Below are 25,361 nucleotides of genomic sequence, written 5' to 3'. Positions count from 1 at the left end.
AACAACTTAGTACATTAAAGAAAGCCATTGAAGAAGATGAATCTATTGCTGTATTTCTAAAAAGTGTTGACAAAGAACCTTATAAATCAATTGTTGCTACACTTAAAAATGTGCCCAACACTTAACTTCAAGATATAGAATCATCTCTACTTGAACAAGAATCCAAATTCAAAGATAAAGAATCATTTAAATCACATTCTAGTGAGCAAGCATTGTATACAAAGGGTGGGAGATTTCAAAGGATAAATCAATCATCTCAACTTTCAAGATGCTATCACTGTGGAAAACTTGGTCATACCAAGAATGAATGTCGCAATAAAGATAAACCAAAGCTTGTTTATGACTATTGTAAAAAAAATTGGTCACCTAGAAGGAGATTGCTATCAAAAAAAGAAGCAGGCAAACTACATTGAGGCCAAAGCTGCCCAAGACGTGCTCTTCTAGTAGAGAAAGAACCATTGTACTTTTCACCCCCCTTGTCTCTACAAAAAGTGTGATGTAATCAGCCTCTGAGGCCATATGATGCACTCAAGCTGAAATTCACAGCCAAAGTAGCTATAATGCTAAAGTAGCATAAAGGCCAAAGTAGCCTAGCAACACAAGGGGAAAGAGAGGAAGAGTGAAAGCCTAAAAATTGTACCGAATCTAGCATCAAGGGGGGGTGTTGAAATGAGTGATGCTAGAGTGCCAACTCACCTAGCCAAGTTATCCCACATGAGATATCATAGCTTTGTTGTAATCTCCTCATATAAAAGAGGACCATTTCAAGTAATGCAAAATGTAACAAGCTCTCAAGCCTCTCTATGAGTATAAGTCTCAATCTTGTAACCTAATTGAGCTTGAGTCTCAAGCTAAATTAGTTTAGTTCATTCATTATGTTTGTTATTAGGTATCACCTACCCTAGCTTAGCTTAGCACTAATCATGTTAATTAGATTAAGATTAAGATCTAATTAGATAGTTGATTGTCATAAGAAAGCTTGATTCATGAATTTCATCAAAAGGTGCATTGCATCATAAAAAAGTATACCAACTTTAGCTAATAATGTTGTAGATCATAACATATTGAAGCTCCCATATGCTTCCATGGATGGCATCAAAAACACCAACTATTACATGTGTTCGCTTCCACTTACTATAAGGGAAGAAGCATACACATCTAGAATCTATATATATATATATATATTAACATAACAAAATTATGACAATTACTTTATTATGCAAAACTAGAAAAAGAAAATGATTGCTTATACTTACCATTAAGACAAAACCTTAGAATTTCAAAGCTAGGTTTGATTTGGAGCTCTTATGCGTGTAAACATATTGAACCTTGGAATTTCAATTTCAAACCTCAAAATTTAAAGGCTGGGTTTGATTCGGAGATCTTTGTGCATGTAGACATATTGAACAAGAACCTTCTTTACCACACTTTGGTTCTTAAGAGATTGGAGTCAATAACTCTAGCTTTCCAATTATAAACAAATGTACTCCCAATATCCGCTGTCACTTGGATAATTTTTGGGACATCCAATCTTCTTTTTTTTTTAAAGCGCAAACTATATTAAAAGGATTAAAGTAAACAAGATACAAAATTGCTTTTTCAAGAAGCATAACTTGGTGCAAGAAATATCAAGCTAGCATATTTCTCACTTCCATGAGATTGAAGATGTATTTATGTATCTTTGAAAAGCAAATCTATTTCTTTCGATACCACTTGGCCGTCTTTGTAGGCTTCCAATCTTCAATTTTATCTTTCATGTAGTAGAAGACAACATAATCTGCGAAAGATTGTCGTCTTCAAGAGGTGGGCATAAAGAAAGGAGAAAAAAAAGCTAGAAGCAAATACCTTAAAAAGGAGCAAGAAAGAATGAGAAGCAAAGAACCTCCAGAAAGAGAGGACTTTTTTATAATTAATGTTTTAAATTTGGCACTTGCTAGAAAGAAAATTCAAATTTCTTCGGTGGTTCGAAAATTTTTGATTGGCTCACAAATTTTGGCGGGTAATGAAAAGATTATTTTAGGGACATTATAAATTTAGAATCTTTTCATCCAATCTTGTAAGGATTTAAAAAGGTACTCTCTATCTAGACTTGAAAATAAAGAAAAACTTTTAGCCCATGAACGAGCTGCCCGAGACGAAAAGATTACAAGGACCAAATAGATAATGAGACCTCAAAATACCTCTTAAAAAAATAAACCTCAATTATATTTTTAAGAAAGGTTTTTCATTTAGAAAACTGAAAAAACTTGGGCTCAACAATATGACACAGAACCACCTTATTTCGTACAGCAAGTTCCCAAAGAGCACATGCAGGGGCCAAGCCTATGGTTATTTAGGAGAATATTATTGCATAAGAAAACACAAATATGTCTGTCTTCGAAATCCAAGCCAGTCACCAACAGTCTGGTCTTTCTGGAAGCTATATCACTGATGCAAGAAGTCTCATGCTTTGATTGCAAGTGTCATGAACATTGTGGTGTGTTCATTACATAGCGGAACACACAAGTTCATCGCCTCCGGAGCCAGCTGAATAAGGTTGACAACTTAACCTCATTACAATAGAGAATTCAGCTTCATAGGAACGCAAGATGTATGTGCAGCTCCACTTCCAAAGACTGGTTAGTTGTGCATGCTCTAGAAGACCATAAAAGCCCTAGTCTTCCTCTTGTAGACGCCCAATCATTCATTTTTTGAGATATTCACAGGTTCACTTAAAACATACTTTGGTAAGTCATACTTTGCACCTGCACAAAGTTACAGCTGGGCATATCACTGAGATAGGGCATCCCACACCTATACAAATAACATGAGCAGTTATTCAAGCTAATACCTCTTTCATCGTAGCATGTTGACATGTCTTCTGAGGTGACGATGATGCCGGCACTATCCACAATTGCCTGTGCGAGACTCGTCTCAGCTTCTGATGCTGCATGAAGGGCATCCCAAATTTCTGCACAACAAGCGTGTAAGGATTGTTCCCTCTTTTTTTAAAATTTTAAAAAAATATGTAGCCGTTAAACTCCAGAAAACAAAAACTATTCAAAGTAGACGTTCAAGAGGGAGGCAGGGAGGGAGGGAGACTGCCCAGCCAAAGAAGGTCGTTGGGGTAAGGGCCAAATCAGGATTTAAAGTGGGGTCTCTTTGCTGCAAACCTAGCATAAACCAGCGATTAAGTACATTTGTACAGCATGTACCTTAAGTGTTTGGCTCGAGCACAGAGTGTACACAGTATACAGATCAAGTTGAGGTACATTAGGTATGTAACAACCAGATATGCATAGGCTGAAGGAAAGCCATGTGCAGAGCACAACTCAGTCTGGAGCAAAGAGAAAATGAAGAAAAATTATACGCAGGTTAGGTACAGGTTTCGTATACAACTATGATTTTCAAGTGTAAAAAGAAGGTTTGGTGCAGGTGTTCTATGAAAGAAAAGGAAAGGAGGGGGGAGAGAGAGAGAGAGATTCACGTCTACGTATACATAAATATGCAGAAATCGGCCTTAGCCATTACCACCCATGGCTCTTGAGAGACACACATATCTTGCAATAAAGGCCATCTCCTAGCGACAATATGTAATTTGACATCTAATAGGGCTACGCCTCCACTCCTCTTCGGAGTAGTAACATGTTCCCAAGAAATCCACGTCTGCCCTGGCTTATTTCCTGCTCTTTTCCATAGCATAAATCTAATTGGCTGTTGTATCTGATGCAAAGCTTTGCCTGTCCATGGCAATAAAGGCAAGAAAAAAGATATCATGCTAATCATAATGGATTGTGCCACTCTGAGCCAAGCATACATAGGTCAACCCTGAGATTTCCAATACACAAACTTATCATTTATCTGTGCATAAATCCATGCCAACAAAGCTTGCGAACTAGCATCAACTCCAATTGGAAGCGTGTGATGCATCCCCTTTGTATGACCTGGCCATTCCATCCCAAATCAAGCAAATCACTCTCGGTACAGCACATCAGAGCAAGGCCCTCATAGAGGAGGTCGCACTTGTGCATGGTAATACCAGGATTGATGAATAATGGTGGGATGTAGTGAATGGTTCCCAACAAGTTCGAGTGGTGGCTTCATACCTCTCCTTTCTCATTTGATGATCTAATGGAAGGAGGTGTTGGCACACACTAAATGGAAGCCTTCAGATCAGCAGTTGCAGTTGAATTCTATGGCAGGTGAGGTATTGGCTACTTCACGATTTCTGGAGTGGCCTAACAAACTTGTTGAGCGGCTAAAATTCAATAGAATGGCTCGATTGGGACTAGTGAGAATTATGGATGCTTTGTTGCTACGTAAAGGCCGCTTATTGTCTTTTCGGAAAATCCGTCAATATTTTCAGATTCCACATGGATATACAATTATGGGAGAAGGTGAGGACAGGACTTAACACTGTTTGGTGATATTCCTGAGTTGGAAGATCAACAACCTTGATTAGATTGGACATTTAGAAAGCGGAGGACATTGTCCAACGTACAACAAATCAAGTGTACCATATGATGGTGGAAAATAAGCACTGGATCACTGAGAAGGCTAATAGGATGTGAAACATCAGGAAAAGTAAGACCTGGTGGAAGTAAGAAATCTTATAGGACTGGTGGTCTAAGATTCTATATCAATGGAAGGTGTTGCTATGGCGCATGCTAGTTGGAGGCCTACCATTGGGAGACTAGTTGCGAAAGCGGCGGATTGCTTCTCATAATTGTGTGTTTTGTACGACATGCTTGGAAACATGCCTGCATCTTTTCATTTTATGTCCGGTGGCAAAGAAGGTGTAGGATTTCCTTTCTCGTTTATGGATTCCGTTGACAGATAGGCCCGTAAAGGTTAAAGACTGGATTTTTGACAAGATTTCGAATGGGCCGGATAACCCAAAACATTCAGTTTTCTTTCATTTTTTCAGGTGGACAGATTTGTGGCATATCTGGTTAACTAGGAATGCCTTCATATTTGATGCAAAAGTTGGTATTACAGCTCACATAGGTCGTATAAAAGGGCTACTATTGTGGCAAGTTTCTTCCTTGCGGTCAGCTCATTTGGTGGAGAATGACACAGCTATATATTGGATGAGGGTATTCCGAGCTACACCTGTGGTTCGGAGTAATTAGTGAGGAAAAGCTAGTACATCACATGGCGGCCATGTGGCCATTTGTAAAGTAATTTTGGTAATATATCTTCTATTACGAAAAAAAAAGAGATTCATGTCTACAAAAGACCGAAGGGTGTTTTAATATATCCATGAAGTAATTGCATCATGGAAAAAAATATAAAACAAACCAGCTAAAGAAATAAGATAACTATATTGGAGGAGTAGCCTAACCTGCCTGCTTTTCTCCACGTGTACTAGACAGCACCTTGCCTGCGTTAATTCCCAGACTTGATCCCTCTTGCTTGGCGTTTTGCTACATGCCTGCTGGCTGCCCTGGATCTGCCGGTACAGCCTTGCCTTTGCAGATGATTACCTGGGGGCTGAGCACCTTGTTCATAGGTGTGGGCATGAGCAATAGGGCTGGACGAACAGCATATAAGCAGGCCAACTAGTAGAGGACAAGCCCAAAATGCGATAAATCCACGTTTTTCACACACATAGTAGCACGAAACGGCGTTTCCGCCCCTGGAAATGGTTCGGGCGTTTCCGGAAACGGCAGGCCGGCGGAAACGCCGTTTCCGTGTATTTTTTTTTTCAGGTTTTGACCGGGGGGGGGGCGCGTGCGTTTTTTCATTTTCGCTCTCCTTTCCTGCGGCGCTGCGCTTCTTCGAACCTTGCGCCTTTTCACCACAAAGGGCCAAGGCCCTAAGGCTCAAGCCTTTGCCCCCAGTGTCCCCCCACAAGGCTCCAAGGCCTGTACTCTGCAGGCAGCTTGCTCCAGTGCTCTCCAATCTCACAGGTGGCTGCCCATTCTTCAAGGCTTCAAGGCCCAACTTCCAAGCCTCCAAGGGCAAGTGTTCTCGAGGGTAAGTGCTTTCAACTTCAAGTCTCACTATGCCTACCGATCCCTATTGGCAGTATGCAACAAAAGGGGATGGATATGTCGGAGGTGGGGGTTCCCGCAAGTGGAAATGTAATTTTTGTGGATATGAAAAAACAGGTTCAGTGACCCGGGTAAAAGACCATTTGGGGCATGTCCCAGGCAGAGATGTCGCTTTATGTCAAAATGTGCCGCCCGATGTATTGGCATCACTTGAGGGTTGGAGAAAGCAACGCCTTGGTTTGGATGTTGGTGAGCAACATATGGCAGCACATGCAACAGGTGAAGCATCCTCGAGCCAAGTGGCCTCTTCAAAGAGGACTAGAGTTGAGAGCCAGACAGATGTATCTTCGAGTGTGGGTGAGGGCCCTAGTGCAAAGAGGACACCTTTACCTAGTGTGGAAGTGCCTGCAAAGGGTTCATTGCAAAGAGCAAGCATTACAGCAGGCTTGCAAAAGCAAGCCATGAAGGAGGCAACAAGGGAGGTCACGCGCTTGTTTATACGGTGTGCTATCTCTTTCAATGTGGCTCGCACCATACAATGGAAGAAGACCATGCGGGCCGTTAGCCGCATTGGCTGTGAGTGGGAGGGTCCCTCGGCTGAGACAATCCGCACACGAGAATTAAAGAAGGAGAAACTCAACGTAGAAGGCCAGCTTGAGTTTTTGAAAGAAACATGGAAGAAATATGGCTGCACTATCTTATGTGATGGATGGTCAGATGTACGCAAGAGGAATGTGTATAATGTGCTTATCTCCTCTTGCAAAGGCACCATGTTTTACAAGGCCATTGATGCATCGGCTGCGGGTCTCACCGTTACAGGTCTCTTTATTTGGACACACATCAAGAAGGTGATTGAGGAGATTGGCCCACAAAATGTTGTGCAGGTTATTACGGATAATGGAAGCAATTGTGTCTCCATGGGGAGTATGTTGGAGGATGCATTCCCAACAATTGTGTGGACCCCTTGTGCCTCCCATAGTCTTGATTTATTGATTGAGGATTTGGGGAGAATTTTTTGGGTCAATGAAATCTTTGCCACCGCGAGGAGCATTGTCAAATTTGTGACACAAAGACCAAAGGTTTTGAGCATGTACAGGGCTAATAGTACCTTGGAGCTTCTCAAGCCATCCACTACGAGGTTTGCATACATGTTCATAGTGCTTGAGCGGCTTCTTCGTGTGTGGCCAAATCTGATTCGCACTATTAGTTGTGATGCATGGATCCAGTCGGGTAAGAGTATGACCCCAAAGTTTGTGGATTTTAGACGCAAGATCCTCAATGAAGCATGGTGGGAAGAGGCAGAGGCATTAGTGAAGACCTTAAATCTCATCTACACGGTCTTGCGCATCACGGACACGGAGGGGAGTACACTAGGCCTCATTTATGAGTACATGGATAGGATCGGGAAGGCACTAGACAACAATGCCTACCTATCTGTAGAGAGGTACGTACTTCTTCGCTCATGACTCATGGCTCATGAGCCTTTGCCAAATTGCCTTTTTGTCTTGGCTCTTTTCTAAGTTATAACTTTAAAGTCTTTCTTTGGTTTTGTTTGTTACTTGTAACTTGTAGAATCGCGGAGATCAAGCAGATTTGGCAAAACCGTTGGGTTTGGTTTCATAGACCAATCCATGCTGTGGCTCATGTGTTGCATCCTCTATGGCGTAGCGAGGATCAGCTTGAGTGTGAGGAGCTAAACGATGACTTCCAAACCTATGTGGAGAAATGGTGTGGTGGCAATTTGCAGATGTTGCGATGCTTAGAGGATGATCTCCTTGCTTTCCGCAACAACACTGGCTACTTCACAAGACCTACTGCAAAACTTCGAGAAACGCAGCTTCAGCCGGTCTCATGGTGGGAGAAATATGGACATGGTGTGCCTACGTTGGTGAGTAAGAAGTCCCTCTGCTTAAGCTTTAACGGCGACACCTTATTTGTATAATCATTAATGTACTAATCCTAAATCTGCTCTTTGAACAGAGACGTCTTGCCATTCGAGTCCTCTCACAAGATTGCATCTCTGGAACTTGTGAGAGGAATTGGAGCACATGGGCGCTCTACCATACGAAGAGGAGGAACAAGTTGACTACAGCCCAACTTGAGCGTCTTGTTTTCTGCAATTGTAACTTGAAGCTTCTTGAGCGGGCAGCTATGGGTCCTGAGCCAATGCAAGTGAATGTCGACAAGATTGACATTGAGAAGGTGCGGGATATTCCCACAATTCTACAAGAGGACTGAGATCTTTACACTTTGCTTTACGAGGAGGCCACAACACCAGTTCACGACACACGTGGTGGTCGTCGTAGGAGAGGGAGGCCGGCTGCAGCTAGTACTAGTGCTGCTAGAGAGGAGGCTACTGGAGAGGACTCATCTTCTTGCAGTGAGGACACACGCGAGAGCCATGAGGACTCTCAGGAGGATTCAGACTCCTCAGGTGCTTCAGATGAGGCTCAACAGTGATCACTGATTCACTGATGTTCCATGTTTTTTGTTTAGTTTTTCTTATCCTTAGGGATTATGGACAGCCGGCATGTCGGTTATTTTGTAGTTTTTGAACCTCTGACTCCCAAGTTTGATGATCATTGCTGATATGTATGATGTATTATGATCACAATTTGCAGCTTGCTATGTATGCTTCGGCCTTCAGCCTTTAGTTCTTTATGGTTCACATGAATTTGCCGCGACATCATACATGTCCATTATCTACATTCTGTTAAGTGTTATGATTCTAATGTCCACTTGAGTCTTTGATGTGTCTTGTTTGAGGTCTCTATGCATGTTTTTTGCATCTCTTGACATAAGTTTATTTAATAGGATGTCTCTATGCATGTTTTTTACATGTCTAAAATAAATTCAAAAGAAACTCCGTTTCTTGCCGTTTCCGACCTCGCGGAAACTCGGAAACTCCGTTTCCGACCCGGTCCGAACCGACCGTTTCTGCCGGTCCAGGTTACTATGTTCACATATGGGTCCCTGGTCTCTAGGCTCCTAACTTCTAGGGCTCATGTGTGCCCCCACGCATGAGCCTAAGGCTTGCCCATAGTCTAGACCAGCCCATGGCTCAAGATTGTCCACAATCGTACCTTTGGGTGTTGCTAGTTCCATGCAAACATAGGTTCACACACACCGTGTGTTACGACCCTGTGTTTTTCCCTTTGGACAACAAGCAGGTGGGCACGGGCACAGGATGGACAAGTGTGAACATGCATCAAGTTTGGGTATGAAAAGGAAACTCATAAATAGTGGCCAGCCCAAGTGTGAAAGGGGACAAAAGGGAATTTTAAAGTTATAAGGTTTTTAAACCTTTGATGCTTAAAATATTATTATTATATTTTGAAAAAGCATGCGTTTTTAATCTTGCTTTTGGCGTTTTTGAGAAAGCGCATCACCTCCTTATAAAGAGAAGGGAGGCGAGCTGAGCGCTGCTGTTGCTGCTGATGCCACCGCCAGGAGCCACTGCTGCTGCTGCTGCTGCTGCTACTGCTGCCGGGTGATGCTGCTGCTGGTTGCTGCTGGGCGCTGTCAGGTGGGCTGTGAACAGCTCTGGGCGCCAGATGGATTGCTGCCAGTGCATGGATATCAAGAGTGCTATATGCACGGGCTGCCAGCATCCAGCGACCAGATAGGTGGGCAGCCAGGCAAGCGATCAGTTAGGTGGACAGCCAGTTGGGCAGTCAGATGGATGCGAGGTGTGGGAAAGCAGTGCAGAGGATGGGCACACAACAATGAATTTGGCCAGGTACTGGTGGTCGTGGAGCATGTTACTTGCATGTGACAGCTAAGCGGGCAGGCCGCATCGCTGAGGCATCTCCACAGCCAGACTGGACAGGCTTAGACCAGCATGATGGAAGCGGTCTATGGGTTTTTGGCACCGTGATTGGATGGTGCATATGTGAATGGTTCTGTATGGAAACAGGACAAAAGTGTCAAAGGGAAACAAGCCTAAGGGTTTCATGTGGAAACAGGTCGTAGGTTTCTCGAGGAAACATGTATTTGGGTTTCTCCAGGAGATAGGTCACATGCAGGCAGAAGGTACACGAATGGACACATGTTTGGTACAGCCTTGCTGCTGATTGGGCAGGGGACAGGGAATCCATGACAGAGATGGATAGTACCCTTGGAAGGTAGAGAGGGTTGGTACAGGTGTGTCGATTGTATGGTATGTTGTGCTGTGATGCGAGTTCTCTTTTGAGAGACAGTTTGGGAGTTTGTGTTGTGATGCAAAAGCACTAGATGTGTCAGGGTGTGATGTTGTTCATAGGGTGAGAGGCTATGGATGGTTGTGGCAGCCCTGATCATGGGAGAAAGCTTCTGTATGCAGGACTCAATGTGTGAGTCTTTTGATGTGAACAATGGCTGGACTTGTTTGTGGATGCCGAGTGGATATGAAGCCATGATGCAAGATATTTGCAGGCTTCAGGAGTTCTACTGTGACGGCTGAGTTCTCAGCCTTATTGTAATCAAAGCTCTTATAATCAATTAAAGAAATACCGCAAGGAGCGCCACTGCGTTTTGGGGCCAATCGGTGTCCGTATACTGTTTGCCGGAGCACTCTAGCTCCCCCTATTTGTTTTCCTTCTCTAGGTCCTCAATGGTGTCAAAGTGTTTTATGTGTGAGTGTTTATTTCACCGCCCGTCAGATTTCTGAAGGATGGTTGCATGGTTCCGTTGCCGGGACATCGTCGACTTTCTCAAGGAGGCGAGCCCGTGGTTGTCTCATGAGGGTTACATCAAAAGCTTCAACTTGTGGAAAGTGAAAAGGAAGTATAGGAGACAGTGCAGGATTGTGTGTCTTTGCCTATATGAGGTGAAGAGCAAAAGCTAAAGAGGAAGCTCAGGAGAAAAGACATCAAGACATCAAGGACAGGAAGTAGTCAGCCACGAACAAGAAGCAGTTGAAGTGTTATGGTGCAAGAGATGGGTTGAAGGCTATGGCTTTCGACAATTAGTCACCAGTGGCATCTTCACGGAGACTTCATGGGTTCGGAAGGCAGCTTCTTTCTATGTTTAGCAGTGGTGATCTACTATGCTTCATTGGGACTTGTGCTTACCACTTGGGTGGAGTGCAAGCAGGTTTCTGGGTGCATGTGGATGTATCAGATGAGGCTCAGACGGAAGCGGAGGAACTTGATGAGGTTCTTATTCCCGAGCAGATATTGGCACATAAGGAAAGAAAGGTACGAGGTAAAGTTTCCCATCGCTATCCTGTGAAGTTCAAGAACTGCTCACTGATGGATGCGAAATGGATGGAGGAGGGTGACTTAGCAGATTCACCTTAGGTATTGCAGCTTTATCTTGATGCCTTTGAGTTGGAGCCGACTCTTGTTATGGCTCATTCAGGTTCAGCAGAGCATGGGTCTGGAGCATTGCCTGATGCTCAAGAGGGGGGTAGCACCTCCGCTCCCTTGTTATAGACAGGCTTAGTTTTTCATCTAGGAGTCGCTTGGTGACATCTTTGTATTCACCCAAGGTACTGAGGCTGACAGTACATCTGTTTATGGGACTTCTATGATATTGTGTACTAGTCACATGAGATGGTAAAGTTGGGTATGGTTCACAGTCGGCCGCACCTTGAACTATAACTACAACTATGGATGGTTTTTGCCTTTGGAACTAAGGTATGACTGAGGAAGATTGATCTTTGTCATATGGTTCTGGCTATTCTTGACCACAGGATCGGTCAATTGGATTTTGAGATGATGCTATTTGTGGAGTTGGTCTCCTTTGGAATGGCATGGTTTGGTTGAGCTCAAAGGCTGCGGCAACCTGAGTTAACACTTCGAGACTCTATGAAGGGCATAAGTCTTGCAAGCAATCCTAGAGTTGGTTTGATTCATGGATATATGGATCGAACTCTATTTGTGCATGTATGCATACACTTTTTGAGGTATTATTGTATTCTGGTGCCATTGGATCTTGGTACCATTGAGAATACTTTGGGTAGTACTCTGGATTGTGTGGTGTGATGCATGTATGTTGGTATGATACATCAAGTACTTTATTATGTTCATGGATGTATCACTCAGTGTGGCTCCTACGGGATGGCCATGTGCAGAGTGGATAAAGCATCAAGAGGGACATATGTGGGAAGTACTTAGTGGATGTACTGTTTGGATGCATTGAGTGCTTTCATATGCTCATGTTGTACCTCCAGTCGTGGATATCCATGGGTGTAAGGCTTGCGAGCAACCCTGAGACTGTTATTTTGGAACGGTAGAGCGTCTTGAGGAGCATATTGTTTGCGAATGCATATGTCTGTCATATGTAGAATGATGCATAGTTTTGTTTTTGGCTAACACAGATTATGTGTTTCCACTTGGTTTTAGACTTTTGCTACAGGTTCTGAAGAAACAAGCAAGAGTGGTTTGTCACTTTGATGTGACAGTGTGACCTTATTGTTCAGGATGATTGTTTCATCACCCAGATGCACTGGAGGGGCATTGCTTTGGTCATATGGGGACTCTTTCTTCATTGGATGCTTACTGTGTTATTGAGTGCAATCAAGGACGCTTGCTATTTTTCAAGAGGGGGGTATGTTACGACCCTGTGTTTTTCCCTCTGGACAACAAGCAGGTGGGCATGGGCACAGGATGGAAAAGTGTGAACATGCATCAAGTTTGGGTATGAAAAGGAAACTCATAAATAGTGGCCAGCCCAAGTGTGAAAGGGGACAAAAGGGAATTTTAAAGTTATAAGCTTTTAAACCTTTGATGCTTAAAATATTATTATTATATTTTGAAAAAGCATGTGTTTTTAATCTTGCTTTTGGCGTTTTTGAGAAAGCGCATCACCTCCTTATAAAGAGAAGGGAGGCGAGCTGAAGAGGCAGGTTGACGCGTGGATCACCGTTGATCGTCGCCGTGTGGAGTCGTCAAGGTGGTCGCCGTATGGAATCAGCTCCGCTACACATGGGCTATAGGCGGTGGGTGGCGCTGCTGCACATATGGCTACAGGCAGCGGGTGGTGGTGCTGCTTGCGCACGAGCCAGGCGACTGCTGCTGCTGATGCCACCGCCAGGAGCCACTGCTGCTGCTGCTACAGCTGCTGGGTGATGCTGCTACTGTTGCTGCTGGTTGCTGCTGGGCACTGTCAGGTGGGCTGTGAACAGCCTTGGGCGCCAGATGGATTGCTGCCAGTGCATGGATATCAAGAGTGCTATATGCACGGGCTGCCAGCATCCAGCGACCAGATAGGTGGGCAGCCAGGCAAGCGATCAGTTAGGTGGACAGCCAGTTGGGCAGTCAGATGGATGCCAGGTGTGGGAAAGCGGTGCAGAGGATGGGCACACAGCAATGAATTTGGCCAGGTACTGGTGGTCGTGGAGCATGTTACTTGCATGTGACAGCTAGGCGGGCGGGTTTTCTTGCATCATGAAGCAGACCGCATCGCTGAGGCATCTCCACAGCCAGACTGGACAGGCTTAGACCAGCATGATGGAAGCGGGTCTATGGGTTTTTGGCACCGTGATTGGATGGTGCATAAGTGAATGGTTATGTATGGAAACAGGACAAGTGTGTCAAAGGGAAACAAGCCTAAGGGTTTCATGTGGAAACAGGTCGTAGGTTTCTCGAGGAAACATGTGTTTGGGTTTCTCCAGGAGATAGGTCACATGCAGGCAGAAGGTACAAGAATGGACACATGTTTGGTACAGCCTTGCTACTGATTAGGCAGGAGACAAGGAATCCATGACAAAGATGGGTAATACCCTGGGAAGGTAGAGAGGGTTGGTACAGGTGTGTATGGTATGCTGTGCTGTGATGCGAGATCTCTTTTGAGAGACAGTTTGGGAGTCTGTGTTGTGATGCAGAAGCACTGGATGTGTCAGGGTGTGATGCTGTTCATAGGGTGAGAAGCTATGGATGGTTGTGGCAGACCTGATCATGGGAGAAAGCTTCTGTATGCAAGACTCAATGTGTGAGAGTCTTTTGATGTGAACAATGGCTGGACTTGTTTGTGGATGCCGAGTGGATATGAAGCCATGATGCAGGGTATTTGCAGGCTTCAAGAGTTCTATTGTGACGGCTGAGTTCTCAGCCTTATTGTAATCAAAGCTGTTATAATCAATTAAAGAAATACCGCAAGGGGCGCCACTGCGTTTTGGGGCCAATCAGTGTCCGTGTACTGTTTGTAGGAGCACTCTAGCTCCCCCTGTTTGTTTTCCTTCTCTAGGTCCTCAATGGTGTTGAAGTGTTTTATGTGCGAGTGTTTGTTTCACCGCCCGTCAAATTTCTGAAGGCCAATTGCACCGTGCTCCTAGATAAGAACTCCTATGACCTACCTGGTGCCCCTACACCCGACTGCAAGCCTAATTAAGTGCCCAGGACACCTCTACGACATTTCCAAAGTGTTACAAAGGCATGCGGGACATGCACTGGCATCATGTGAGGGACATGCACAGTTGACCATGACCATGAGTATAACCATGTACGCGACTTGTACACCTGACCATGACGCTCAATAGTGACTCATCCCACACAAGGGCTCATATGGGACCAAGTAACCACCACAGGCCTTGCACCAGTACCGTACAAATATGTCTATGTGGCATCCAAGCGCGGGATGCACATGACATCCCCTTCTGCTTAACTTGATAGAAGCTGCATAGCTGTTGCGACAGATCAGGGTTAGGGTTCCACATAGACACACACTGAAAGAATCAACAGCAACAAGTACACAGTGGGATGGTGATTTATGCTTACCCAATGGATTGCATTGGAATGTGTGGAGCTAGGGAGTCAACTCCATAATATCAAAGTACAATAAAAGTGGTGGTGTCCTTTCACACCAGATATCCAAGGCGAAAAACCCAAAGGGAGAAAAGTGCCCTTGTTTAGCCCATGTTCACATGTGGCACTACTCATAGCATATATGCCAATAGATCCCCCCTGTAGTGGCAATGTGAACCTGTATAAGGTTGGCAGCATATCACTCTATGTAGGAGAGTAAGCCTAAAGCTTCAAACTTCTCTCGAGGCAACACCTTTGTGAACAGATCTGCAACATTGGCCTATGTAGAGGAGTAAGATAATGAGATCTCCCCTGTATAAATCCTCTCCCTGACATAATGATAATGAATCTCTATGTGCTTAGTACGTGTATGAAACACTGGGTTTTGTTACCACTTCTCTGGCAGACGTCTGAAATGATGTCATGATTGAATACATGTGGAAGGGTTCCATGGAAGGATTGGTATCCTGGTGTGAGTTCCTGGCATGATTTATGAACTCATGGAAGGGTGCTAACCCTGGTGAGTGACTTTGGACTCATGGAAGGGTGGTTACCCTGGTGAGTACTTTTTGGTCTTGGCGCCTATGAACGGGCTAGTTGGATGTACAAGATGTAAGTTGGGAGATTTCATCCACTATGTTTGTGTACCAGCATATGTATGTGAGTTGCACATGCATGGATGACTTGTTTTTGATGCTTGGACATTGCTTGGGATTTTGCCTGTGAATGTCCACGGGCACCGGGGACGCCTGGACAACCCGTGGATATGGGTGTGCACACCTGATTGGGACTCATATGGTTTCCTTATGTGTTTTGCAGGTGGTGAGTGTGCACACTTAACCCAATTTATTTATTATTTCATGTTACTAAGGTTTATTGGGTGCAGGGTTCACATTCACTTAAAGTGTGGGCGGACACACTTATAATTTTATAAGTGAGTTCACATCAGGGTGGACTATTTTTAATGAACCAAGGCCAGATGGGCACCCGGGCACTCCCAAAAAGGTCCACGAGTTGCTATTTTGGGTGTGGGAGGGCCAAAGTGGGCAAGCCCTGACTTGTAGAGCACTCAACTGGAAATCGTGGGCTGTTAGGAGCCGTGTGGACAGGAAAAACAAGAAGTTTACTCATATGCATGAGCTACAGGTGGAATACATGCGAAGTACAAGGGTCCCAGGGCTGCTGGCTGCTATTTCTCTCTACAGGGCAGGTCGACTTCACCTACAGGAGCTGCAGGCTGATCGATTTGGCTCGAGGAGCTTGTCTGTTTTTGCTGAGAATAGGGCTTGGACAGAGTGAGCCGAGCCTCTACAGGAGCTGGCCGACTGTTATAAGGGCCATTATTGGCTGTTTTTACAGGTTTGCAGGAGGTTTCTCACGACGAAACTTGAGCAAACATGTCCCTAGACAAGTACTAGGCTTGGGGATGTGATCTGGTGGAACATGTGGGTGGCCAGTGAGCCAAAACCATGGCTGGTTACTGTTTTGCAGGTTTGGGACAGCACTTTGTTAGAGGGTTGGTGACCGCTCTATCAAAGTACAGGAGTGGTTGGTGATCCCACTACCCTGGTTGGTGACCGAGGGTGTTCTACAGGAGCGGTTGGTGATCGCTCCACCTTGGTTGGTGACCGAGGGTGTTGCAACAGGAGTGGTTGGTGACCGCTCGACCTTGGTTAGTGACCGAGGAGTTGCAGGTAATGTGTTTACCTATGTTTCCACAGTTGGATAAATCTGGTGTCGGCTGGATGAGTGTGTACTCTCCGGGCACCCGCATCTTGTACATATAAATACTTTTGTTGGTAATAAAGATACCTCAAGGGTTTTGAATGAAAAGAAAAAGAAGGGTTCAGGTGACGATGCAGCCTTTGAGGCCATAGCAGCAGAGATGGGATATGAAGATCCTAGAGAGCTGGCCATATCTTATTTGAAAGGCAAAAAGGATGTATTGGGTGATGCAGGTACAAAAAGGACTCCCCGTGTGGAAGCACATGCAGATTCCAGTACATCAGGAGATGTAGATCATCGTCACCGTTATGCATCTTCACACCGAGAGCGTTCTTCAAGTGAAGATTCTCACCACTCCAGGAGCGTGTCTTGAGTACGTGGGAAGAGACCCAGGCATGAGTCTCCTAAGCCTAGACATGGGGCTAGAGACAGGTCTCGTTCTAAAAAGAAAAGCCGAGAGTTCCAAGTCAAGAGACAAAGATGTGAAGTTTGAGAACTTCCATGGCAAGACGGATACTACGAAGGCGCTTGCTTTTGTGAGACAGTTTGAAATTGCTTTTTGCAATAAATATTTCTCTGAGAAGTCTAAACTCAGGCATGTGGGTATGCATCTCAAAGAGACAGCTAGTGATTGGTGGATAGCCAAGCTTTTGGATGCAAGTGCTCCCCGCACATGGGATGACTTTAAAATTCAGTTTTATGCTCAATTCTTGCCTCCAAACTTTGCCAAGAATGTACGCACAGAGTGGGATTGGTTGAAGCAGGATGAAGGGGAGACAGTGCAGTGCAGACATATATAGCTAAGTACTGGAAGGTATTGCTAAAAGTTACTCCCTTTATGTCTCTTTCTAATGGGGAGAAGAAATGGAAGTTTGAATCAGGTTTGCACCCCATCATTCAAGAGCAGAGTGGTTGAGTACTTTAGGTACGGTGCAGTATGGTACATGTACGGTACGAGTACGTAAAGTACGCATCAAGATAAGTACATTAAGTACGTTCACGTTTTTCACTATATATATATATATATATATATATATATATATATATATATATATATATATATATATGTATGTATGTATGTATGTATGTATGTATGTAAAATAAGAAATATCTAGCAACCATACAAAAATAGCATGAAAGACAATGGTAATACTAAAATGACAACTAATCTATTAACTACTGAGCAAAGACCACTGACTAAAAAACGAGCCAAATAAGTGTTGTACACTGAACATCATATTTGGTACAAAGACCTTATCCATACAAGGTACGGTACGTATGGAGTGGTACGGAAAGTCCAGAAGGTACTCATCGGATGAGTACGGGTAGGAATGCAACTATGTTCAAGAGAGCTTACACGTGTACCCAAATCAGACTCTTCAGCAGTTGATAAACTTGGCACTCATAGCTGAAAATTTTCATATAAAGTGGGTTAAAAACAAGTCAAATTTAGATTCATTTAAGGGCAAGAGACGGGCTGGTTATGACCAGAAAAAGGGTGGACAGCCCTCTGAAAGTGAGTAGAAAGATGCCTCAGATACAAAGGGAAACTCATCTAAGAAGCCGGGGGGTAAACACAATGATTTTGGGTTGTCAAAACAGCAGAGGCTTGATTATGTACGTGATGGGAAATGTTTTGGTTGCGGTAGTAAGGGTCACATATATCCTAAATGCCCGCAGAACCCCAAGAATGCAGATTCTAATGCAGAAAAGCCTCATGTGAATGTTGTGCCCGATGTGCAGGGTAACACGGGGCAGCCCCCAGATCACAGAACAATATGTAAAGCATGGGGACAGTTGAGGGATCAGCCCGGACTCTTTTTGTTTGATGATGCATCCACAGATAATTTCATTTCGGTAAAGATGGCGGCTGCCATAGGCTTGGATGTATCAGATTTTGGGACTCAAATGAATGCAGATGCCGCCTTTGAGGATAAAGGAATTGATGTAACGCCGATCATTGGCAAACTCCGAATTCATATACAGGGATATCTTGATCATGAGAGTTTCTTGGTTGCTCCTCTCATAGGATGTGATGTTTCGTTGGGGATGCCTTGGCATGCTCGTATGGAGCCCAAGAAGGACTATAAGTCCAAGAAAATCAGCTTTGTTCATAGAGGTAGAGAGCTTGTTATAGAAGCTGGTACTCCAGGTAGTACCATACCTATTGTAAGTCATGTTCAGGTTTCCAAAATAATGAAGTCATCTTGTTCTTACTTGGTTTTTGTACGAGAACAATCTGAACATGAGAATGTAAATGTAGATCATCTAACCCGAGAGCGCATAGACTTTTTGCGTGGTTATGGTGATTGTTTCAGGGATGCATTACCAAGAGAGTTGCCACCTGAGCATCCTGAGGATCATCGTATTGATGTGATACCTAGGAGTACGCTCCCGAATAGACCTCCTTACAGGGTGAGTGCAAGTCATCAGCAAGAAGAGATTATGGCACAGGTTAATGACTTGCTTGAGAAAGGGTTGATACGCCCTAGTTCATCTCCTTATTGCTCACCTGTGTTGCTGGTGCAAAAGAAAGGCGTGACGTACAGGATGTGTGGATTATCATGCCCTTAACAAGGTGACGATAAAGAACAGGTTTCCGATACCACGTATTGATGATATTTTGGATAGGTTGGAGGGTGCAACATGTTTTAGCCGCATCGATCTTAAGAGTGGATATCATCAGATACGGGTGGCCCCTCAAGATATTCACAAAACTGCTTTTCGTACGCAGTTTGGGCTTTATGAGTTCTTGGTGGTCCCGTTTGGACTTACCAATGCTCCTGCCACATTTAATCGTATGATGGATCGTATCTTTAGAGCACACAGAAAGTTCATAGGTACTTTCTTTGATGACATCATTGTGTTCTCTAAAGATGAAGAGCAGCATAAGGAGCATTTGGCCATAGTGTTTGAAGAGCTTCGTCGCCATAAGCTCTACATTAATGGCAAGAAGAGTGAATTTTTCTTGGCTGAAATTCATTACCTTGGTCATATTGTATCCAAGGATGGGGTACATATGGATCCCGCCAAGTTGCAGGCTATAAAAGATTGGCCAGAATTGAAGAATGTACATGAGATCACGAGCTTTCTGGGATTATGCTCATATTATCGCCGGTTTATTAAGCTCTTCGCCGAGATTGCTTCACCTTTGCATGATTTAACAAAGAAGAAAGCTACTTTTCACTGGGGTGACAAGCAAAGGAATGCCTTTCTTAAGTTAAAGGAAGCAATCATGACTGGACCGGTGTTGATCATTCCAGATTTGCATAAACCCCACTCCTGTACTTTGATAGAGCAGTCACCAACCCTCTAACAAAGTGCTGTCCCAAACCTGCAAAACAGTAACCAGCCATGGTTTTGGCTCACTGGCCACCCACAGGTTCCACTAGATCACATCCCCGGCTTGGTACTTGTCTAGGGACATGTTTGCTCAAGTTTCGTCGTGAGAAAACTCCTGCAAACCTGTAAAAATAGCCAATAATGGCCCTTATAACAGTCGGTTAGCTCTTGTAGAGGCTCTGCTCACTCCGTCCAAGCCCTATTCTCAGCAGAGAAGGCCAAAAACAGTCCCAACAGCCATGCACAAGCTCCTCGAGCCAAATCGATCAGCCTGCAGCCCCTGTAGATGAAGTCGACCTGCCCTGTAGAGAGAAATAGCAGCCAGCAGCCCTGGGACCCTTGTACTTCGCATGTATTCCACCTGTAGCTCATGCATATGAGTAAACTTGCTGTTTTTCTGTCCACACAGCTCCTAACAGCCCACGATTTCCGTCAGGGCTTGCCCACTTTGGCCCTCCCACACCCAGAATAGCAACTTGTGGAGCTTTTTGGGAGTGCCCGGGTTCCCATCTCTCATATTTGGCCTTGGTTCATTAAAAATAGTCCACCCTGATGTGAACTCACTTACAAAATTATAAGTGTGTCCGTCCACACTTTAAGTGAATGTGAACCTTGCACCCAATAAACCTTAGTAACATGAAATAATAAATAAATTGGGTTAAGTGTGCACACTTACCACCTGCAAAACACATAAGGAAACCATATGAGTCCCAAACAGGTGTGCACATGCATATCCATGGGTTGTCTAGGCGTCCCCGGTGCCTGCGGACATTCACAGGAAAAATACCAAGCAATGTCCAGGCATCAAAAACAAGTCATCCATGCATGTGCAACTCAGATACATACGCTGGTGGACAAACTTAGTGGTTGAAATCTCCCAACTTACATCTTGTACATCCAACTAACCCGTTCACAGGTGCCATCCACACAGGACCAAAAAGTACTCACCAGGGTAACCACCCTTCCATGAGTCCAGAGTCACTCACGAGGGTTACCACCCTTCCATGAGTTCATAAATCATGCCAACAACTCACACCAGGATACCAAACTAGTCGCAAGAGGCGTGGACATACTGCTTCCAAACCACTTGTGCTGCCGTCTCTCCGCTGGGTCTGGGAAATACATCCTTCCATGGACCCCTTCCACATGTATTCAATCATGACATCATTTCAAACGTCTGCCAGAGAAGTGGTGACATTCCCCCCGGCTTCTAATCAGTTGCCCGCAACTGAAAAGCTTTCAAGTAGGCCGCAAGAAGATCTAGATAGTCTTTAAAATATGCCTCATCCATCCACTTCGCATGAAGTGCTGGATAGTTCCTGAACTTCACAAGGTACTTACGGACAAGCCTGCCAGCCTCTAGCAGCTTTCCGCTTCTTGTGAAAAACAATCTGCTCAGGCTGCAATACCTCTTCCAGCTCATCAACCTCGGGTTGATCTTCCATAACCGGCTCCACCGGCTGAGGACCAACATATCTCTTCAAGAGACTAACATGGAAAGCATTATGAATCCGCGAATGATCTGGCAACACCAGCTTGTGAGCTACCTCATTGATGTTTTCCAAGATCTGAAATGGTCCATAATACTTGCAAGATAGCTTCGGATAGTTACCATCTTTTCCAGTTTGCTTGCGAAGGCGAGCCTTTTGGAATTTCAGTAAAACCCAATCTCCAACCTTCAAATGCAATTGCTTTCTATGCTTATCTACTGCTTTCTTATGCTTCTCCTGGGATCTCTGTATGGCTGTCCGGACCTGTGCAAAGGCGGTCACTCTACCCTGGTTGGTGACCGAGGGTGTTCTACAGGAGCGGTTGGTGATCGCTCAACCTTGGTTGGTGACCGAGGGTGTTGCAACAGGAGTGGTTGGTGACCGAGGAGTCGCAGGTAATATGTTTACCTATGTTTCCACAGTTGGATAAATCAGGTGTCGTCTGGATGAGTGTGTACTCTCCGGGCACCTGCATCTTGTACATATAAATACTTATGTTGGTAATAAAGATATCTCTAGGGGGGCTGGCCCAACTTCAGCCCCCAGTGCTGCGTGATGTGCAAGTTGGTTTATGTTTGCAGGATGTATATGCTCATGTAATGTTCCACAATGATGGTAATCATGTATATGCCAGGAATGGTTGATGTATGTATGATGTTTTGGTAGTGAATTGGTTCCGTATACACGTACCCGTTTGTGACAGGTTTCGTGCCACGGCTATAGCACTCTGACTGTCAGTGAGTATGGTGGTGGCTGTCTGTTGACACTCACGAAGATCAGCCATCAATCTCCTCAGCCATACACAATCTACTATGGCTGTAAAGGCTGCCCTGTACTCGGCCTCACAAATAGATGTGGCAACAGTGGGTTGCTTTTTGCTCAACCATGATATGCATGAATTCCCCAAAAAGAAACAATTCCCACTTGTGGATTGCCGTGTATCGTAGTCACCAGTCTATTCGGAATCACTGTAAGCATGTAACTGCAAGCTGCCCCCTGTTCTTTCTCCCAGCAACACCATTTTGCTGAGGAGAATATGGCATCGTGCATTGATGCTTTATGCCCTTTTATGCCATAAAAGCTTTGAAAAAGCAATGGACATGTATTCCCCCCTCGATCTGTACAGAGGGTCTGCGCTTTGCAACCTGTTTGATTTTCAGCTTGTGCCACAAAATCCTGAAAACATGTAAATACATCAGATTTTGCTTTCAAGGGATACACCCAAACAAATCTCGAGTAGTCATCGATAAAGGTTACAAAGTATAGATGCTTTCCAATAGATGGTATCCGCATAGGACCACACACATCACTGTGCACAAGCTATAATTTCCAGACAGGCCTGGTTGATCCATCTTTTGGGAATGCATTTCTGTGCTTCTTACCCAATATGCACCCTTCACATACATGTTTTGGTGGCGGTTCTACATGAGGCATGTCCTTTACCATTTTATGCCTTTGCAATAGCATCAAACTGCCATAATTCACATGCCCTAACCCGGCATTGCCACAATTCTACCTCTTGCGTGGCAGGTGTAAGAGTGGTAACCACATGAGCATCATGTTCTCTCCTGTCAAACCTGTCAAGCTGATATAACCCATGGTACAATGTGCCAGAAGTGACCAATGCATAGCCACCTTCATGGTCTTTCGCTCTGCATCTGTCATCCTCAAAGTTCACTGCATATCCTCTTTTAGCAAAAGAGGAGATGGACAACAAGTTCTTCTTAATCCTTGGCACATACAATACATCTAGAAGACATAAGTCTGCACCATCTGCTGTTGTGAGGATCACCTCACCAACACCTTGAACTGGATAAGAAGAATTGTTTGCACATGTTACCAGTTTGCCTTCACGGGCAGCCATAGGCGTCTTAAACAAATTCCTCTGTGAGGTAATGTGTTTATAAGTACCACTGTCAAAGTACTATGTGTCGTGTCTTTCATTGACACTGAGAGACATATGCTCTAATGATGCATCATAACTGCAAGTAAGAAAAGTCCACTCACCCTGCACAAGATTTATTGATGCATCATCTTTTGCTGCAAGTGATGAAGAAGAATCTACAGCCATGCCACTTTCCTTTTTCTTCTCCTTTGTAAGCCGCTTTCTGCACTCATTCAAATAGTGACCCGGTTTTTGATATGGAACTTCATCACCTTGCTGATTCTTCAGCACAATCTTTGCGGGGATTACAGCAACTTCATCATTCTTGTAACCTTGCCCTGATAAGTACAATGATACAGTCATATGAGCCTACTACAGCTAAAGAGGCTCTTGCTCTTCCAAAGTGGCGGGCAACCATGGATGCCGAGATTGATTCCATTGAGAGGAATCGTACATGGGAGCTTGTGGACCGGCCTCTGCATCGACAGGTTATTGGGGTCAAGTGGGTCTTTAAGACCAAGTTTCATGTTGATGGATCTCTGGACAAACACAAAGCCAGATTGGTTGCGAAGGGGTATTGAGGGTGTGGATTATGAGGAAACTTTTGCTCCTACACCCAGATACACCATCATCCGGACAGTTCTTGCTCTTTCTGCTCATGAGCACTAACCGGTTTACCAAATGGATGTCAAGTCTGCCTTTCTTAATGGTGACTTACATGAGGAGGTGTATGTTGAACAACCTCAAGGTTTTCAAGTTCCCAGGCATGAGGGTAAGGTGTATAAATTGCACAAAGCCCTTTATGGTTTGAAACGAGCACCCAAGGCGTGGTATGATAAGATTGACACATTCTTTCTTTCCCTTGGATCCAGAGATACTTTGTAGACAACAATCTCTATGCAGGATGCTTTGCTCTGCTTGATTGTCTTATATGTTGATGATTTATTGATCTCACATCTTGCCAAGATTGAACAGCTCCAATCAGATTTAGCTAATCAGATTTAGCTCTCACCTTTGAGATGACCGACTTAGGACTTCTCCACTATTTTCTTGGGATGGAGGTCTATCAGTCTTCTGATGGAGTGCTTCTTAGCTAGTACAGATATTTGTAGCAGCCCCTGGAGACATTTGGGATGACCGAGTGCCGTCCAATTTCTCGTCTGATGGATCCTAACTCCAAGCTCTCCTGTGATGATCCCTCTCCCCTCTTCGAGGACAGTACACAGTCCCGGAGGCTTGTTGGTTCTCTTATTTATTTGACCAGGCCCGATATTTCTTACAGTGTCAATGTTCTCAATCAAATTTCTTCCGCTCCTCGACATTCTCATTGGCAGGCCGCTCTGAGGGTTCTCCAATACTTATCCGATACCTTGGACTATGGTCTCTCTTTCAGAGAAGGCACTGAGCTTGTTGGATACTCTGAAGCTAAATGGACAGGTGATCAGGATACTCGACGATCCACTTCTGATTATTATTGCTTCACTCTTGGTTTCGGTCTTATTTCCTTGCGATCCAATAAGTAGATTACAGTTTCATTATCTTCTACTGAGGCCGAGTACCATGCTTATTTGGATACCTGATGTGAGCTGTTATGGTTGTTCCAAATGTTGAGCAATCTTGATGTACTCTCGGATTCTCCGATCCGTCGTCTTACGGACAGCCAAAGTGCCTTGGCGTTGGCTCAAACTTCATCACAAAACATATTGAGGTTCACTTTCACTTTGTTCGTGAGTTGGTTGCCGACGGCATCATTACATTGGAGTATTGTCCTTCTTAGGACAACATCGTTGATCTCTTCACCAAACCTCTTCCTTGAGATACTATTGATCAGCTCCTTACCCGTATGGGAGTCGGACCCCCGTGCTAGAGCTGAGAGGAGGTGTTGGACATGTCATCTCTAGCTCTCTTTTACTCTTTTTATCCAGATATTTATTTGATATTTTTAGGGATTTTTCCCACTATTTTTATAGCTTATTTTAGGCACTTTTATCTGTCGTGGACATTTGTCCTCCAGTGCTACTGCCCGACTGCTCTACATGAGATGTATATAAGCATGGCCATTGTACCTTCATATTTCATTCAATACATTCAATATTTCAGTCTCTAGCTCAAGTGTTGGATCTCTCTTGGTTGTCTACTCTCTCTTGTGTGATCTCTATTTGCTTCCGCTTCATATTCACATATTCTCACAGATCGGCACCTTGTTTTAGTGTTTATT

At 44.3% G+C, this 25,361-nt stretch overlaps 2 protein-coding genes across 4 annotated transcripts in view; one reads left to right on the top strand and one right to left on the bottom strand.

Moving 5' to 3' along the window:
• Window positions 1–2,177: 2,177 nt before the first annotated feature.
• The window catches only part of LOC147630712 (uncharacterized), a 70,174-nt gene continuing 46,990 nt past the window's right edge, over window positions 2,178–25,361 (bottom strand). For all 3 annotated transcript variants that reach the window (XM_086810683.1, XM_086810682.1, XM_086810681.1), the window contains 2 exons: window positions 2,831–2,950; window positions 2,178–2,744 (listed from right to left, as the gene is read on the bottom strand). In XM_086810683.1, coding sequence (XP_086666809.1) covers window positions 2,680–2,744; window positions 2,831–2,950 — 185 coding nt within the window. In that variant the 3' untranslated portion in view covers window positions 2,178–2,679. The remainder of the gene's footprint in view (window positions 2,745–2,830; window positions 2,951–25,361) is intronic.
• Window positions 5,987–8,213, top strand: LOC147630713 (uncharacterized). The gene is made up of 3 exons (XM_086810062.1): window positions 5,987–7,419; window positions 7,548–7,863; window positions 7,956–8,213. The coding sequence occupies exons 1-3, from the start codon at window positions 5,987–5,989 to the stop codon at window positions 8,211–8,213; spliced, it is 2,007 nt and encodes a 668-aa protein (XP_086666188.1).

This window comes from Cibotium barometz, chromosome 16 (genome assembly GCF_041138505.1).
Source record: "Cibotium barometz isolate CiBa-2024 chromosome 16, ASM4113850v1, whole genome shotgun sequence".
NCBI lineage: Eukaryota > Viridiplantae > Streptophyta > Polypodiopsida > Cyatheales > Cibotiaceae > Cibotium > Cibotium barometz.
The sequence above is the reverse complement of the archived record's forward strand: the minus strand, read 5'-3'. Positions and strand labels throughout refer to the sequence as shown.